This window comes from Thermobia domestica, chromosome 6 (genome assembly GCF_964235325.1).
Source record: "Thermobia domestica chromosome 6, izTheDome1.hap1.1, whole genome shotgun sequence".
NCBI classification, from domain to species: Eukaryota; Metazoa; Arthropoda; class Insecta; order Zygentoma; family Lepismatidae; genus Thermobia; species Thermobia domestica.
Genome location: NC_137459.1, coordinates 148232549 through 148252718, shown reverse-complemented (window position 1 = coordinate 148252718; position 20170 = coordinate 148232549). Strand labels below are relative to the sequence as shown.

Sequence of the window (20170 nt, the reverse complement as noted above, 5' to 3'; positions counted from 1 at the left end):
CTTTCAAAATTATTCGCTTTAATTAAAGGATTGACGAATGTACATGAAATCTACCTCTGTTCATCACCTGAGAAAAAGCAACACATATTTATTGCTGAATAATAATAATACACCACAATGTTTTGGTCGTTAAGGGATCTAATCGTCTCGGCAGTGCAAGTTTAGCTGAGTGCGTGGTCACTGAACAAATCTCCTACAGCACTGTTTCTGTTTTAGATTTCCGAACTATGCATAAGTATCGGAAGTCTTATAGAACGGCTCTGTCCATCTGTTGACAGGTACCAGTGCAAAACAGGTAAGAGATTTCCTGCAATTGATTCAGTCCCATGAATAGGTTCCAGCTGCTCCGTTAATCCTCTATTCAAACCGGAAGTGGTACTAATAAGCCATTTCGGGTATCAACATTTATCGCCGTAGAACGAAAAAACGTAAGGAGAAGAAAGTTTCTTGCAAACGATTCGGCGTTTCAATTGATTGATTGATTATCAGTTTAGCGTCCCTTTCAGTAGCGAGGCTATGAGACGTTGGCCTACAGCTTAACGTGGGATTCGAATCACATGAGCTTCCGTCGGGAATCGAACTGGGTCTCCCACGCCAAAGATGGTATACTAATCGCTTACTCACGAGGGAGCTCTTCAGCGTTTCAAGACAACATAGCAGGACTATCCGTAACACTCTACTGAAGCCAAAATTAGTTCCGATTTACTATTACCTCCGGTTCAATACTGATTTCCACAGAGCAAACATGGTGGGATATATCGAAATATATTATATATATATATATATATATATATATATATATATATATATATATATATATATATATATATTTTAAATCGATTCAGCGTCCAAAGAATAGGTTTCATTTCCTCCGGTAGCTCTCTATATAAACCGGAAGTTGTTCAAATTAACAATTTTCGATTTCAACACATCGTCATAGAACAAAACTGGTAATACCTATCCACTTGCGGTTCTCTACAATCTATTCAGTATTTTAAGTGAGCATATAATCACAATCCGCAATACACCACGAAAACCGAAATGATTCAAATTTACCACTAATTACAATTTCAATACGGATTTCATTAGAGAAAAAACGGTAAGAAATATCGAGAAGCATTTTTTTTTTTTTTTTTTTTTTTTTGCAATTGATTCGGCTTCCTAAGAATAATTTTGTCTTCTCTAACAGCCTTCTATTCAAACCGGAAATGGTTCAAATTAGCCACTTTAGGTTTCAACCTTTATCGCTATAAAACGAAATGATAATGGATAGCGACATACGGTTTTCTGCAATCGTTTCAGCGTCCCAAAAATGTTTCGTCTCCTCCACTAGCCCTCCATTAAACCGGAAGTTCTTTAAATTAACCATTTCCGTTTTCAACGTTTGTTGTCATATAACAAAAGCAGTAACAGATAGCGACAAGTTTTTTTTTTTTTTTTTTTTTTTTTTTTTTAAATGAATCAGCGTCTCAAGACTAGATATCATGAATATTCGCAATACACTACCAATCCCGGAAGTTGTTCAAATTTACTATTTTTCCAGTTTCAATACTAATTTTAAAAAAAACGGTAAGATATATTGAGATGCGTTTTTTTGGAATCGATTCAACGTCCCAAGAACATGTTTTACCTCCATAGTTATCCCTCTATTCAAGCCATAAGTGGTTTAAGTTGACCATCTCCGGGTTCATCATGTATCGATATAGAAGAAAAATTGTATTATATAGCTACAAGTGCTTTCTGCAATCGATTCACTGTGTCAAGAGAATATACCACCACATCCCACAACTCACTACCAAAGCCGGAAGTGGTTGAGATTTATTATTACTTCCGGTTTGAATATTGGTTTCATTAGAGCAAAAACGGTAAGGGATATCGAGATGCGGTTTTTTTGCAATCGATTCAGCATACCAACAATAGTTTCGTCTTCTCCAATAACGTTATATTAAAACCGTAAGTGGTTCAAATTAGACACTTTCGGTTTAAACATTAACCGCTATAGAACAAAATGGTAATGGATAGCGACATGCTGTTTTCTGCAATCGATTCAAGGTCTCAAAGGAACAAATCATCACAGTTAGCAACTCTACCGAAAGCGGAATCGATTGAAATTTTCTATTACTTCCAGTTTCAATACGGATTTCTGTACAGCAAACACTAAGAGATATGGAGAAGCTGTGTTTTGCAATCGATTCAGCTTTCCAAGAGTAGGATCTATCTTGTTTCTTAATCCACCATTCAAACCGAAAGTGGTTCAATTTAACCATTGCCATCACGATAAAATAAACAGAGTAATGGCTTTCTAAGTGATATCGAGTATGGCTTTTTGGTATGGATTCAGCGTCCGAGGAACAGATTATGTCTTTGATCTGCAAGCAATAATTCTAGATGTATTACTTCAAGTTCGAGTATTGAATTCGCATGATTTGGAAGTCTACCGTAGTTTCACACTGTGAAACGGAACTCACTCACTTATTTAACAATAATACCACATTATTAAGTGAACTTGAGCCTCAGGACTCATATAACTAAGCACTATCGTTTTAAACATATATAAATAATTGACACAAGAAATATCATATAGTTATGAATAGAAACTATTATTTGTGGAAATTGCAACACGAAGAAATAAACGTGAGCGTGGAATGAAATTTAAAGCACATGAATACAGGTTCGTTATATGACTTTACAGAAATCACTACAATTCAGAATTGTACAATTCTGACTTCGATAAATTAGTATGACATGGAACCAACAAGCTGTGGTATCGAATCAAACAGGCACTCAATGTGTTGCTAAGAAATCATCTCCAGCGCTAACGGTAGCGAATGAACAAGAAATCGACACTGTCTGTTAGAAGATCCTGATGAACAAGGTGTCGAACAACAATATCCCACTTATGAGTTGCCAGACGAAAATGAAGACAAGGAAAATGGTGCACGTCATTCCTCGAAGCAGCCTTGCATATTCCAGGATACATGTGATTTGGCATTGATCAGGTCGCTGTGATGCTCGAGAATGCGTGTGACAAATTGTGATAATCACGATAGCGCCTAACGCGTATGTGCTTATTAACAAAGGAAGACTCGTTCAAGAACACAATCGTATGCTACTATCACACCAACGATCATTTCACACGCCCAATGTATCCCAAAGCGTTTATGATTCTAGTTCAAAGGAAGCCGACGCAAAGGCTACGTGCCGCTAGTACAGTATTCAAGCATACTGTGCTTCAGCGTCAACCTAATACGGGGACAACATTGTACGATCCATCACAGTAATGTGAATAAAATGTATGTTATCCCGTAGTGTGTTCAGGATGTGCGGTTATCATCGCTGCGTACGGATCCCTTCTGTCAACTTCTTCTATATACACATCATGACGCCATGCTGTGCATCAATTCTGATAGCAGAAGCTGTGTTATCGTGAGCCAACCATGCGGCCCCGTACCCTTTGACGTCAAGGGAGCATAGTAACGCCTACTCATATGTTTTCAATTTTCAGTTACACGTTGCACTACTTGAATGTTGCGCAAACCGCCTTATTGCAGTCTATTGATACTATTACGCGCATTGCATGTGCCATCCCGCTGAAATTATCGTGAGTCATATCCTGTCCAACAAATCCTGTGAATTTGGATACATTTTCGTCACTCCTTCTTGGTGCTTAAATTTCCATGAGCAGCAGTGTACATACTAGCCTTGCAACAATACCTTATATCAGAAATAAAATTAGCATCTTGAAACTGTGAAAAGATCACAAAGAAGGCAGAATTTGGCTTTAGAAAAAACTTTCGTTCTCAGGTGTAGTAATTTTAGACATTTTTTTCTCTTTTCTTTCTTTCTTTCTTTCTCCTTACTTGCTTACATATTCAACTAAACTAAAGTCCCTGGCACGAAGCTTCGAAAATCCTACGACGACCAGCAGGAGATTTAAAACTGGTGAACATGTAGTCAGCATATCTCGAATTTCATCGTTGTTGTTTCTTGTTTAGTTGACCGAAACCCAGTAAGTACTTCTTTCACTCAAGCAATTCTACAACTCCTCACACCGCTAGGTGAACATCGCACTGCGACCACCACCTGATCTTTCCCAAAGGTTTTACACAAATATTTACCGTTTTATATTAGTCCTTTATTTTTATTTTTAGTTATATATATATATATATATATATATATATATATATATATATATATATATATATAAATGTGTAGTTTAACTTACAAATTGAATTTTTACTTGAAAATAAATATACTAATATATATTTCGAAAGACTGTAATAACTACCTTAATGCAACTAAATATGAATAAGAACATTGAATTTACTTTCATTCCGACCAAGGTATATTTAAAAAATAACAAAATAAAATAAAACCTCTGAATACAGATATTACTAGTGAAAATTTCACTTACTTTGATCGTTTCATAAGCATCCATAATAAGTGATATGAACAAGCTCAGCACCACATAAATAAAAAGACTGATAAAGGAGTATAGATATATGCGACTATACCACCAAAGCAAGGCAGACTTCGTTGACATAACGGAGAATGTGGCGAACATATCATCTCCATTAATGAGCGAGAAGAGACACTCAGACGTGCTTGATAGTGAGCGGAACTGAAAGTAAATGATTATGATTATGATTATTATTATTAATATTATTACATATATTTATAGAAATTAATCCTAGAACTCAGTCCTAATTCATGATTTTGTCATAGAGTTGTGACTTCTTGATCAATATTTTACACTACTAATCAAATTTCAAATTACTCTCGAAGTGAAGCTTCATCACTGCACTTTAATAGCCTTTCCATGTCTCGTTCAAAGAAAGTGACGAGCTGTAACTGGAGTTTCTCCTAAATAACTCGGTTTTGGAACCGAAACAAGCCGAAGCAATAGGCGTCCATGAGAAAGGAAAGTCCCGATACTCAAGAAGACTTTTGATAACTTATAATTCTGAAAGGAGTGTTTTCATTCCAGTTTATTAGAACTTCCTCTTTTGTAAATTAAAGAACCGCCTCCTCAATTTAGCTCGTTGGTTTTTCGGCAGTCTGTATAAAATCAATAGCTTAAGGAGCCATAGATTTATGTTCCTCCTTTTCACCGTAAAGCCTCCAAACAAAAGGATAACATGTACCAATTAAAAGCCAGATCCTAACATATTTTAGGTCATATTGGTCGTTAAATTATACTACTCTCTAAGTTTAAAAGAGTGACTCGATAGTAGAGCGCTCCCCTCCTAGATATAAATGGTTCGATCACAGATCAAGCGAATTTGTGGTGAACAACATTGTGTCCACTGCTATTCTGGGGGTTCTTCCCACTTTCTCATTCCACCAATTCTTTCATCATCATTCACCTTTATTAATTGTCAGTCTCCTTTAGCCTAAAGAGCATACCCGTGTGACGTAAAACTAGAAATTTCATTTTTTAAATTTTAAAGGAAAAAAAAGGTATTTGAAAAATAGCCAGATCAAATATAATATGCGTTTTTTGTTAACGGACAGTTCAGCACCAATCTTTATTCCTACTACAGTGAAATCTCTCGAAAACGGACAACAATGGGATATAATTATTTGTCCGTAAATGAGAAATGTGCGTTACAGAGAGAGTACAAAAAAATCACAGTACTTACATCTTCAAATTACTGGGGGAATAAGGGGAAAATCCCCCTCTGTAAAAATATACAAGCATCGCTGGAAGATGTGTTTATATGGTTGTTACTGAAAAATATAATGGTCCAGTGATAATATTCTTCTCAAGTGCAAGTCTTACTTGGATAAAAGTTCCTTAATTCTCTTACTGACTGTATCAAGAGTAAAGTAAACCCAATAAGAACATGCAACATTCTCATTAAATACTAAAAATGGAGACAGAACTAACGAATCACGACGGATTATGAATTTCTTGGGAAAATGTATGCAATAGCTACTTGCCGTGTAATTCTGCGAACACTAGTTTCTGATAGAAATCCACTTAAATCTACTTGTAACTGCAGGATTAGTTGAAAGGATCAATTAAAGGAACTAGTTTCCAAACTGCATAAAGTATTTTCTGTGCTAACCGTAGCGTTTATACAGACATGTTAGGGAGGAAGGAAGGGGGTCCTACCCCCTTTTTTAACAAATAGATGTAGCATGTAGATGATGAATATGGTATCCTCCCTAGAGCTTTAGATTCCTCCACCTTCCCCCGAAATCGAGAAGACTGGATAAAGCACTAACTAAATACGTATTAGGTGACAATAATTCCTGTCCGTTATAAAGATGTTTCTAAAAAGTTTGGGGTAAAGGTAGAATGCCCATGTCCGTAAAAATGAAGGTTCTCCAATAAGAATAAACATAATATTGCCGCGACAAAAATGATTGTCCATATTATGGAGGTACCCAATGTTGAGAGATGCCTGTTAAGGGAGATTTCACTGTATGAACTTACAACTAAGTCTGAAAAGAAAGATTTTCGTAAATTAGGTAATTCAAAGAGTTACAAGAAAAACTTGTTCTTCTCTCCAAACGCTACGGATGAGGTTACGAGGTAAATTGAATTAAGGGCCTATATTTTAGAGTTCTTCCGAGTCATGACTGCCATCTTGAAATCCGCCATATTAGATAGACGTAGCATTTTGTAAATAGCAAGGAATATCAAGTGCGGTATGGAACACATTTTTATCTTTCAAAAATGTAAAATGATAATTATGTTCTTGATAGCTGTAAAGGTTATTTACACTTAAAAGTTGGCACCATTTGTGTTTATTGCAGATAAAGAACAATGATTCTGACAATGCAAGACATAATTGAGGTGATCCTAACGGTTGGAAAATGCAACTTCTGTGTCAACGATTTCAAGAACAGACACCCCGGAAGGGATCTTATCCCATGACACCGTCCATTTTCCACAACGAAGCTCCGCAAAACAAAGAATGTGGCGGACAGCCCTCGCAGAAGCCGTCTGAAAATGGCTACTTACGAGAAAACGTCCATAAGGTCCTGACATTCTTTGCCAAATGTCCAATGACAAGCACATGACGTTTATCAGCAAAGTGTAGTGTCAGTAAGGCATCCATGGTCGAATTTTGTAAACCTACAAGTGGCAGTCGTACAAAATACGATTTCATAACACAGGATAATCTCACAGACAGGTCGATGACCACATAGAAGGAAATGAAATGAAATCTTTCAGCTTAACGTCCCACAATTATGTCCTTCAGGCTAGATGATGATTAAAGCAAGTGAACGATGATAGAAGAATTGGTGGAATGTGGAAGAGAGAGGAAACCCAAGGACACGATGCTGTCCACCAAACTTACTTGCCCGAGAATCGAACTAGCGATCCCACGCACCAGAGGTAAGCGCTCTACCATTGAGCCACCGTGCTTCCCGACCACATAGAAAGGTTGAATTTTATACCTGGCCTTATGAATACATTAACAGGATCCTCTTTGCACAGAGTAGTTTGTTGTCAGACAAGCATTTTTACTTTTCTGAGTAAAGGTTGTCTTAAGACTTTCAAATTATTTATTTACCTATGTTCCATGCTTGTGATCTTCAGGCTAAAGGAAACAACGGTACATAAACGATGATAATGAATTGAACGATGGAAGAATAATAAGTAACATCCATGCCCTAAGCGAGATTCGAACCCGTAACAGACAGGTTTCGCGACCGCCAGCCTAAATGTCGTAAACCGCTCGACTATGCCACCCGACCATATTTATTTAACGTCCCACGTTATGCACTGAAGCTAAGGGAGACGCAGATGATAATGATGGAATGGGCAAAGTGGGAGAACCCTCAGAAAACCCACGAATACGGGTTTGTCCGCCACAAAGTCCACTTGTCGGGAGTGCGATCGAACGAACGGCCCCATGTGCCAAAGTTGAGCGCTCACCACTGAGTTACAGCAGCCTGGCTGTAATAATCTGAAAACGCGACAAAAGATTCAGAAATGTTTTCATTCAAGTTTCAGTTTGACAGTCATCTCTAACTAATTTTGCAAGTAGAAGAAAAAAAATACTGTTTGATAAAAGGACGAAAAGTACTGAAACAATTAGAAGACAAATCTTTTCAAAAACAAACCCTAACCAATCTATACTTTCCACAGAGGATCCTAGTAATTGTTACTTTCTTGCATACATATTATTTAACATTATATAGAATTCTATAATATCTACATTGTTTATAAAATACAACAATAACCTGTGACTTACTTTCATGTGATATGGACCAAGTATTAACCATCCACAGAACGTAAAGCCGGCATATATCAAAGTTGCACACAGCAGAAACCGAGCTACATTTGGTGTTGCTCTCTTCATAGTCAAAATCAAAACCTGAAACGAAGAAAAGAAAACTGAATTCACTAACATATAACCAATGTCATTGCCATAAGGCGTAGGTATGATTCTGTTCAGATGATATTCAATTCATGTTAAGCACTTCTTGTGAACCCCCGTAGCGTAATCGCTAACACTTTCGCCTTTGGTGAGAGCAGGGTTCGATTCCCGGTAGAGATATTCGATCGAGAAGATGCAACAACTTTTTCAGGCCAGTCATCGAGATGTAAAGGAAAGATGTAAATGAAAGTATCTAATAATGCAGCAAAAATGGTGCTGACGACGTTCCCAGAGGAAGGAAGTATTCAAAAAGGAAGGCGGAAGCACAAGGTAAGTTGCTTTGTTATGTGGTAACCAGATATTGTATAAATGAAGTCAACTTAGGAAAAAAATTATAACTCTAAAAGACTTAGGTGTAACACTTGACAAAAAAAAAAAAAAAAAAAAAAAAAAAGTTTGATTAACATGTAAAGGTAATAACCAGAGATGTCATGAAATTTATAGAATTTTTATTACTTCCGCACAAGAATTTTCACCTTTAAACGCCTATTGACACACCCCTGCGTCATTGCTTTAAACCTTCATAGCTCAGCCCCTAATTAAGACACGAAGATAATTTTGTTATCAATGTATTCGAGAAGGATGGGGTACCACCGCAGAGGGAGAGAGGGTAAAATTCGTGTTATTTTCTTTTTGTTTTTTTGGGGGCAACCCCCTCCCCCTTAGAGGAACAGTCATAAAAATTGGTATGGTAAACAATGAAGTAGTCCACTACACACTAATACCCTTCCTTCAAAATCACTTTTTTTTTTTTTGATAAAATTACATTTACCTTTCTGGACGGTTTCATATAAGATATCTTTTCACTGAATTGGTGTAAAATCATAATTCTTATTGTGGTTTGTTCTACGGACAATACTGAAGAAAGTGGTGTGCACATAACGTGGTACTATGGTCGGGAGGGAGGGGGGTGAATGTGAAATTTAATGAATCGTTCTTCTACGTATTTTTTTTTTTTTTTTTTTTCAATATAAAACTAATTTAATATTATTTTCTGTTCAGTATAACACAAAAATTCTATTTTAGTGTACACACACATACGCACACACTCACAATAATTGCCTGTAATAAGAAAAATACCACATGATTTATTTTCCCCCAAAATTCACCCTTCCCCCTTCATTTGTAAAAATACCAACCAAGTTGCTTTTATTGGAGTCTGGGTCATTGTCGACAAGTGGAAAATAACAAATGTCACTTTGCCGCCGGCGAATTCCGAATAACTAAGCAGTAGTAGTCTTGCCAACCACCCTCTTCCACCTCCACCCTCCCTCATCCCGTGAAAGTCTGCAACCGCCCTTCGAAAATGATATACATGGTTTATATTAGGAATTTTGTTCTGAATTTTATCTCGTTTTGTATTGCAGCAATGGCTATCAACTTTGCATATTATTGTCACAAGTGTGTTGCCTACACATGAGCTTCATTTCGTCAGAGTAGGGTGATTGTAAGTGTTGCCAGGGCCTCCCAAATTCTATTTTTTTTTATTTTTCCGGATTTTTTTCTCTCTCTTCTTCTTCTTCTACGAATACAGCGGGAATTGCACAAGTGTTACCTCGTTGGAAAGTGTGATTTATAAGCTTTCTAACGATGTATGAATCATGACTCTGTGATAATTAGGGGAGTCACCAGGGCTGACAACCTGAAGGTCTGTAACCCGCCTTCGAAAATGATATACATGGTATTTTTATTAGAAATTTGGTTCTGAATTTTTATCTCGCTTTGTATTGCAACAACGGCTACCATTTTTGCATATTATTGTCACAAGTGTGTTGCCTACACATGAGCTTCATTTTGTCAGCGTAGGGTGATTCTAAGGGTTGCCAGAGCCTTTCAAATTCTATTTTTTCCCCCGCGTTTTTTCTCTTTTTCTTCTTGTTCTACGAATAAAGCGGGAATTGGCTTTATTCGTGTTACGAAGTGTTACCTCGTTCGAATTGGGGATTTATAAGCTTTACAACGATGTATGAATCATGACTCTGTAATGATTAGGGAGGTCACCAGGATTCCTAACGTCAGAGCCTATGATTTGGTCAAAATCCCTGGCCGGCGTTTAAAGGTTAACAATATGGACGCATATATTTCATTGCACAAGGTTTTTGTAAGACCACTTAGAATGCACGTCCGGTATGGAACTCTTGGAAATCCATTCTCAAAACCGAGAGCAAATACGAAGGGGATTTATCAAGTACTTGTATTTTAAAATCAGAAACGATTTTAGCGATTGTAATTACGAACAATGATTATTATTTTTAAAATTTGACCTAGTGAAAAATGAACGCGTTACATGATCGGACACTAGTACAGAATTTTGAAAATAATAAATTGTCCAGCATTTATATAATATAAAACATTTTATTGGAAGTTCGTAATATTAGAACAAGACAAGGAATGAAGTATGCTATTAAGCATAGTTAAAGTAATTGTACTAAGCATAGTTCATAAAATAAGAAGTCAACCTGTAATAAATATGATTTCTTTTTGTTTTCAAATGTATGATTTTGACAATGTTGTACATCTGCTGATCGCTGTTCTTAGCACAATAAATAGAGCATATTATTATTATTATTATTATTATTATTATTATTATTATTATTATTATTATTATTATTATTATTATTATTATTATTATTTCGTTTTAAATTGAAACACTACAATAGCAAATACTATAATACGAGATGTAAACGAAAGGATCCAGAATGCAGAAAACGTTCCCAGAGAGAAAGGAAATATTCAAAAATAAAGTGTTAAATTTTCCTTTATCCGGCCTGAAGTACACACTCCGTTCGAGTTGTTCTCAGATCAACAGACAATCCCTGACTGCCAACCAGTATCTTAAGGTGAGTTAGTAGATTACTTCTAAAGTAAAAAGCTTCAAAGCACAAAACTACAGTGGCAGATTTTCCGTGGACAGAAAAAAAAATCATGTCCATGGAAAAATGAAGGAACCACTCATTGCAAAAATCACTGCAGTCCTTAAAGTAAGTGCACCGAACGATCAAGGAAACCGACATTCCATAGTCTATCATTCAGGTAATCTTTAAGTGATCATTTCTACGAGATACTACTACATCATATGACAAACTACGATCCTGATCGTAGGGAGAAAATCTATCACTGGTTATTAGAAGAAATGCAATTATCCTTTCCTTCACACGTGGGTTTTTTTTTTTCTTTTTTTTTTTCCTCGGATTATGATAATTTCTATCTAAATAGCGGGAGTAAATGCTCAGAAACTTCGTTACTGGAAGCGTGAGAACTCTCACTGGTTACATTATCCAAACAGTAAGATTCACCACGTTTGATGGTTTGGTGTGGTATTGGTGGGACTGTGACATCAGTCTATTTAGTTTCAATTAAATTGTTACTAATGATTCGCCGACAATACATACTCTAGGTCCTCCCCATGCTATGCCAGCGCAGGATATCATTTGACTTGATTGTAATTTTCTTGGCATTGGATTCAAAACATGGAATGGGCTATGCGCTCAGCCAACTTGAATCCATCGAGTTTTTCGGTCTACAGACATTCAATTTTCTTGTGTACCAAAACAGGATCAAATAAATAAATAAAAAAACTGCACAGGGATCGCAAGGACAGTTGAAGTAAATAGGACAACTCACATCCAATATCCTTAAAAACATACCCTTTCGCACATTGGCGTACACAAAGAGGGATTTCGGGAACATTTACTATATTAAGATACTATATACACAAAAATCACGCTTGTCCTAAAAGGAAAGATCATATAGGACATGTTCTGTGAATTTACCTATTCCTATGTTACGAGACTTTCTGGCTACCATTTACACCAAAAGTATATGCTTATTAACACGTGGACTATCAAGCACAAGATGCCACTATATTATGTTTTTTAACCAAAATGGCATTATACAAAGTTTCGTGTCAACGATTCTATTTTAGTTCAAGGTTTCCACAGAGATACCGCACAGATCTCTTACTCTCCTCGCAAGTATCGACAGTATACTGATTGCTGGAGTTTGTCTGTCATATGTTCAGGTATCTTATAGTCAGCAGAAATACTAATGCGACATAGAAATTCGTGAATGTGCCAATGAAGTTTCAAAAACATAATATCAGTCCTCTGGCACATTATGATGTATCCTAATTATGTCTTCGCAATTTTTAGCTCACAACATATTGTGCACATACATTTACATCAAGTAATAAGTAAAGATAACTTAATAGAGTTGTTTTCAGCTATACTTACATTATATGTTTTGAAGAATCCTAGGTATCTTAAAACACCAAACCAGACAAGAAGATTTCCTGTTCCCAAAAGAACACTGCAAATATCCCACTGATCTCCAGCAAATTGCTGAAATAATATATTTTATGTTGACGAGTTAGACGAACTAGAAACAGTGAAATATATCAACGATAGAAGGACACTTTCTAAACTATTCTATAATGAATTCGCACTACGCACTACTATTCGTACTACCTACCCCCATCGCAATCAAAACAAACTATTTCCCTCAGAACGCTCTTGCTCGGGATCTAATAAACGTAAATGATTAGGTTTCTCTCACGCCATCAATCCTTGCACGTTTGTTAAGAATTTAACTAAATGTATACAAAAAATTAGTTATACATTTTATAATAACACATATGTTCTTTTAAACACTTTATTACAGTAATATGTACTAATGCTATAAGTAACAAAATTGTAAAGTTAGCTGAGCATTTTCGTTTATTTGGTGGTCGGGGTTGTGAGATGATGTTCGAATGGCATAAGCAATGACACGGTTGGGAACAGAAAGGATATTATATTCATACAACAATTGCATAGTAATATGAAATCCAACAGTAAATGTATCTGAAATCTGTATGGCTACGTTATATAAGAGCGTTAACAGGAAACGGCAAATCAAATTACATTAAAAAAAAAAAAAAAAGAAAGAAAGAAAAAGAAAAAAAAAGAAAAAGAAAAATCTCTGGTCTAATCCTCTAAGAAGACCACGTTTTCATTTTAAACTCTTTTTTACTGCAAGACATGAATTCTGACTTGATTAAACACTACATATGCAATGCACTATGAATACGCATTACAATTTGTTATAAATAAATATATACATTCCAGAATAATACATACCAGGTTATCATAAAATAAGTATCGCTGTTTAGAGAACTCTGGAGACGTAACCATTTAACAGAATGCAACCAAACTTGGTAGGAGTATATTTGGAAACATGCAGAAGCGATTGGTGTAGAAAACAAAATTAGTTCCAATTTTCGCCACCAGAGGTAATTGTGGAGCTGTACAATGTCAAGTAAGTGCAGCGTGGAAGCAAAATGACATTAGTAAAAGGCAATGCTATGAAAGGCTGTATTGGCCTCTCCTGTGGGTCTCATGGCATTGTTAGACTATGAACACCCCGCAGGCAGTGGTGGACTTAGGCTCCTCTTAAACTTCCGGGATTTCTTAAGTAACAAAGGAAGTAGGTGTTATCTTTCTTACGCTCATTAGCATCGATATCCCCCTCAGAGCCTAGGATTTCGAAAAACAATGTTCCTTGTGGAGAAACTCCTCCAAAAATTTTGTTCCATCACTGTCTGTGGTTTAGTGGCGGGGTAAGAAGGGAAACGTAAGCAAAATGGAAGTGAAAAGCCAGAATTGGGAGGGAAGCACTTTACTGAGCAAATAAACGCACAGCACAATAAACACAGTGTACTCACGGCTTAATCTGCATATGCGGAGTGAGATATAGAATACTGTTCAATGTGAGCTCCATCCTGATGTTCTATGAAGAGAATTCGATCTACTGCATGGTCAGTTGCAGAACGCAGTTGATCTGTAGTAATAGCCTAGACATGTTGAATAATGTTCTGACGCAAAATGTTCCGAGCCGGAACTTGGCCCTGATACACTAAACTTTTTAGGTACCCCCACAACCAAAAGTCACATGGAGTTAAGTCGGGTGATCGTGCTGGCCATGGAAAAGCAAAGCAACGACTAACAATTCGGTCTTCTGTAAAGTGTTCGCGAAGAATGTGAAATGAAAATGAAATGAAATCTTTGAGTTTTACGTCCCACGGTTATGCCGGTTAGGCTAAAGGAGACGGTGATGATGAATGATGAATGAAATGGTGGAATGAAGAAAGTGGGATGAAATGGGAGAACCCCGAGAAAACCCACGCACACGGTGTTTGTCCACCACAAAGTTCACTTGGCGGGGGCTGGGATCGAACCCGGGACCCCCAAGCACCAGAGGTGAACGCTCTACCACTGAGCCACCGCGGCCCCTACCGCGAAGAATGTGCTGTACGTTGGGCGCCACATGTGGTATCGCTCCGTCCTGCATGAAAACCGTTGATTCGAGACACCTGCGTTGCTGCAACTGTGGAACAACAAATGTGGTCAGCATGTAGTCATGCCTCTGAGAAGTGATAGACCTTGTCACTGGCCCGTTTGGAGCATCGTCCTCAAAGAAGTAAGGTCCGAGGATAAACTGGGCAGTAAACCCACGCCAGACAGTAACTTTCGGGGAGTGCAAGGGCACTTCGTGTATTATATATGGGTTCTCGCTAGCCCATATGCGACAGTTGTAGGTGTTCACAGTCCCGTGTAGGTAAAAGTGAGCCTCATCACTCCATAGAATATTCCACGACCAAGCATTGTCCACTTCGATGCGTGCACGAAATATAAATGCAAATGTCATACGAGCACCGTCATCTGCGGGACGCAATTGATGTTTCATTGTTACCTTGTAAGGATACCAATGCAGCACTTTGCGCAGAATTTTCCACAGTTCTATAGGGCATGTCCAGATGTTTTCACACTGCCTTCGCACTTACCACGCCACTGTTACTCATGGATTTCTCCACGACGGCAGTAGCAATATTTGGATTTTTCCTGTGTTACACTCTTACGACCTCTTCCTTGTCTCAACCCTAACATGGTGGTCTCCTCAAACTTTCCCACCATTTTTTTTTTTTTTTTTTTTTTTTTTTTACACGTACATGGTGTAATGTGACCACGACATAACCCCTTTTGTCGGCGATATTCTCGAACGGCACCAGCACTATTGTTCAAGGTACAGTACAGTTTCACTAACAAGGCTCTTTCTGGTAACGTCAGCACCATGGTTGTTTCTCTCTTGATACTCCATTCGCAACTTTGTCTTGCACTGCACTATAACACAGATGCTTACGCACGCCTGCACGAGTTTCCGTAATAAGGATTCAAGCGTCACCATGTGCCAGAAGTGAACTGCTCTGACCTTGCTAATGTCTGATTTTGGCTTCTTTTTTCCTCCACTCTTTGCCTTGTGATCAACGGGACTCAGGTTCGATTTTCGGTCAAGACACACGTTGATTGAATCCCATATTAAATTTTAAGACCCGTCCTTAGAACATCATCATCTTATACTAAAGCAATGGCGACATCATGGGTTCACTTTGCCCAGGGATCTTCACGTCAAAGACCTGCCTTCGTGCAGAACCCCACATCATCGCCCATAACACATCACCACACCACGGAATTATTAATAGGACTACAAATCAATGCCACGCGTCTCACGGGGAACATATTTACGATTTTCTTTTTTTTTTTTTTTCATTAAACATCAATAATATCATTTGTCTTTCCTACAGCACTTACCATACTTGGCACTAAACAGCACCACAATAGCCTCTGAAGGCGAGATTTGAAGCTAATCTTTTCCTGGAATTGTGCGGGAAGCTTGCAGTTTGTGAGCATAGGACAGACGAACATTTAACTTTGTTGTTGTAAGATATCCAGGAATTTAAAAGGAAGGCTTCAGCCAAAAAGCCCCCTCCCGGAAATTCGCCATTCACCTCGGGGTATTAATAGCATTAATGATCACTGCCACGAGACCCATAGGAGAGGTCATTACTGTCTTTCATAGCATTACTAGTGTCATTTTGCTCCCACACTGCACTTCCTTGGCATTGTACAGCGCCACAGTTACCTCTGGTGGCGGAAATTTGAACTAATTTTGTTTTCTACACTAATCGCTTCTGCATGTTTCCAAATACACCCCTACCAAGTTTGGTTGCATTCTGTCAAGCGGTTACGTCTCCAGAGTTCTCTGAACAGCGATACTTGTTTTATGATAACCTGGTATATATATATATATATATATATATATATATATATATATATATATATTACATACGACATTGTGTATAATATACACGCCAAATCCACACTATATTTGCAATTTCCATAGTATATGTATCCAATTACCCAATTGCATAGAACAAAACATTCTTTGAAACTTAAAACGAAGATATAAACTCAACAGGATTAGTTTTCCTCACAACCTCCCCTACCGTTAAATGAAAAACTACAGGGTGTCCACATGAAAACTCCCTGTACAAATATTAATGGCATGTAAACTATTAGCGCAAGAGAATAACGGTTTGCTGCATCTTGAAGAGCAATTAAAATAGTATTTTTGTTATTGATTGTTAATTGTTGTTATCCGTTGGAGGTGTTCAGTAACAAAGTTTATATGATTTTTTTTATTTATTGCAGATGTTCATGACTAAAAATGACAACAGCACAATCCCGATTACTTGGGGAGGGTGATTTTCAGTGATTAGGCAATCTTTCACACATCAAGCAAGGTGAATCGTCACAATATGCGCATTTGGGGTTTCGAACCCCCATACGTTGTTCGTGAATATGTCAGAGAGAGCAAGAAAGTGAGTGCGTGGCGTGCTTTGGGACGCGCCAGAATTATCGGACAATTTTTCTTCATGGCGCACACAATAACTGGTCTCGTTTATCTAGATATGCTTGAACACTTTGCTTTTCCACAGCTACTTCCTTTGCAGCTAAACGTGATATTCCACCAAGATGGTGCCCCACCGCACTGGTGTTTAGATGTTCGTGGGGCTTAGTGACCGAACGTTTTCACAGCGATTGACCCACTCCTTGGCCACTGCGATCTCCCGACATAATTCCTATGGATTTATTCCTGTGCAGCTATGTCAAAGATAGAGTCTACGCCACACCTGTACGTGATATTCCTGCTCTTCGTCACAAAATTGAAGAAGCCATCAACTCGATCACACCGGACATGCTACACAACACATTGTGGAAGACTGAATATCGACTAGACATTCTGAGAGCTACTAACGGGCCCACACAGAAGTGCATATATATTGAGTTGCTCTTCAAGATGCCGCAAACCGTTATTCTCTGGCACTTATAGTATTCATGCAATTAATATTTGTAATCAAGGAGGTTTCATTTGGACACCCTGTATAACGAATGAATTCTTATTTATAGAAACCAAACTAATATCAAATCAAAATAAGACTCATATCAAATCTTGCATAAACAATTAGTACATCCTTGAAATAAAAGAATTGAACATAATTTTTGTTATTAGCAGGGCTTGACAGTGGCTAAGAGGAGCAGCAATTGCTTCTCAGCAAGCGCAAGTGCGAGCAAATTGAGGTGGAAATTTATATTTTACAAAAATTTTTCTTCGCTGGTAAGGTCATCAACTTTCCCCTTTTCGCAATGGCAAAGAGGGCCAGAATACAGGAGTTCGTTTTGGTTGCCTATTAGCTTACATGGAATGAATCGTAGGAAGAGGAGCTGGAATAAAATCTTAAACTTACCGTCCTACAGTTAAGTCTTGTAAGCTACAGGAGACAGACAATAAATGTAAATAAATAATAATGGAAGATTTGATGAAATAAGGAAATGTGAGTAAACCGAAGAAAACTCCTAAAACCCACGGAGACAAAGTTGTTCACCACAAAACATAAATCGAATCTATTTACACGACAGGTGAGCACTTTACCACTGAACCACCATTCTCCACTATTTGAGAAAACGGTTTAAGTCAAGCATTAAGTCTGATGTGAGAGTCTATTCCAAGTTACAGGCTGGAAAACGTTCGTGTTCATGCATTTTCTTGAGAATATTCTCGGTTTCTTCCCTCTTTGTAATTTCACAAATTACACCATTATTCACTTGCATTTATTGGCCATCTCTTATTTTACACGGCATAATCTGATATGTTAAACCTAATATTTCGTTTAGAGAAGTACTATTTAACTTCTTACCAAAATATAATGTGCACAATACTATCTTCACTCTTAAAAAGGTATATCATTATTTTTCAGAAGACTAATGGTTTAGCAATCAAGGAAAAATCTTTGTATGAAAATCTGCACTAACAGTAGTGTTAAAAAAAAAAAAAAAAAGGTAAACTAACTCAACCTTTTAATATACATGAAACGAAGTATAATAGTATGACATAATTTGAAGCTTGGGCGAAACTACACAGCCTTAATTTATTGAACCAGTATGCTTTGGTATCGAAATTCTAATTTCAAAACATCTGACAAGTCTTATTTTCTTTTTATATTGAAATGAAATGAAAAAAATGAAATCCTTCAATTTAAAGTCCCACTATTATGCCCTTTAGATTAAGGGAGGCGGATGATTAAGGCAAGTGAATGATGATGGAAGAATTGGTGGAATGAATTGTGGGAGAAACGGAAGTACTCCGAGAAAACCCACGGATACACGATGTTGTCCACCACAAACTTACTTGGCCGAGGATCGAACCATAAACCTCACGCACCAGCGGTAAGCGCTCTACCACTTAGTCACTGTGCCCCCTCTGTATTATTTAAAATATACGCTTCCCGCAAAACACGGTAAATATTGCAAAATTTGCTCGATAGCACGCAATAATAAAATTCAGTAGCAATTCTACTACGTATCTGTACACAAAATTTAAATTAGCTTATTATAATATTCTTAGCTTCCTACTAAAACTGATTTTGCAAGCAATTTCATTTTCCCTTTCAGGCTCTTACAATTAAAAAGCGGAAAGGCTTCCTGGTAACAAAAGCATACCATTTACAACTATCTGATAGGATAAGAGAATATTGATAATTTACGCACTGATATACGATGTTGTAGTGGTTATGCCTTATCCAGAATTTCATTTGGAAGGGATTTAGTATTTTGAACAAAACGCTACAGTTGTATATGTAAATAATTATTATAAGAGCCAAATTCCAAAGAAAGAGGTAAAGAGCACCTATTTCCAGCGTTAACTATACATACATACATACATATTATATATATATATATATATACTTTAAATCTTTACCCGAAGTGTAGGGTCGGAAACTTGGTAAAACACAATTCCTTACTTATGGTACAAATTATTATAAATATACTACATAAACTGTACCTTCTTTTCAATTTGTTCTTTAATTGCTGATCCTACAATAATCATAACATCATTGAGCAATATGGTAATGTACCACATGTTAAGGAACTCCAAACGATCTTGCACTGAAAGATCTCGTCCTAAGTGCTTCTTGAAAAACGCTATAGTATCCTGAAAAACAAAATCAATTTTAACAGATACAAAATCTATAGGACACCAAAGGAGCTATCACCTGAACATATTCACATATTATTATTATTATTATTATTATTATTATTATTATTATTATTATTATTATTGAAAGAGAGAAGAAAAGTTACAAGAGTACATTGGAAATGCAAAATGTACAAAAATATATACATACAAATAGAGTATAGTGAAATACATTTCATATTATAACACAATAATAAAATAATGCAAGAAATGCTATTTAACAAAATACAAAGAAAGAAAGAAAGAAAAGAAACCGAAATTAGTCGAAGATTGGCTTCTTCGACTTCCCTCATTTACATCTGATCTTTGTCTAAAGGAAACTGGAAATTCAAATTTCCCATACTAACACAATGCTTAATAAA

The 20170-nt window shown here is 36.9% G+C and overlaps 1 protein-coding gene across 2 annotated transcripts in view; it reads right to left on the bottom strand.

Annotated features, from left to right (window-relative positions):
* LOC145688258 (mucolipin-3-like) overlaps positions 1 to 20170 on the bottom strand; it is an 89750-nt gene that overhangs the window by 28729 nt on the left and 40851 nt on the right. For both annotated transcript variants that reach the window (XM_081762226.1, XM_081762225.1), the window contains exons 8-11: positions 19617 to 19766; positions 12632 to 12739; positions 8214 to 8336; positions 4415 to 4621 (exon numbers count right to left, since the gene is read on the bottom strand). In XM_081762226.1, the coding sequence (XP_081618352.1) occupies positions 4415 to 4621; positions 8214 to 8336; positions 12632 to 12739; positions 19617 to 19766 (588 nt within the window). The remainder of the gene's footprint in view (positions 1 to 4414; positions 4622 to 8213; positions 8337 to 12631; positions 12740 to 19616; positions 19767 to 20170) is intronic.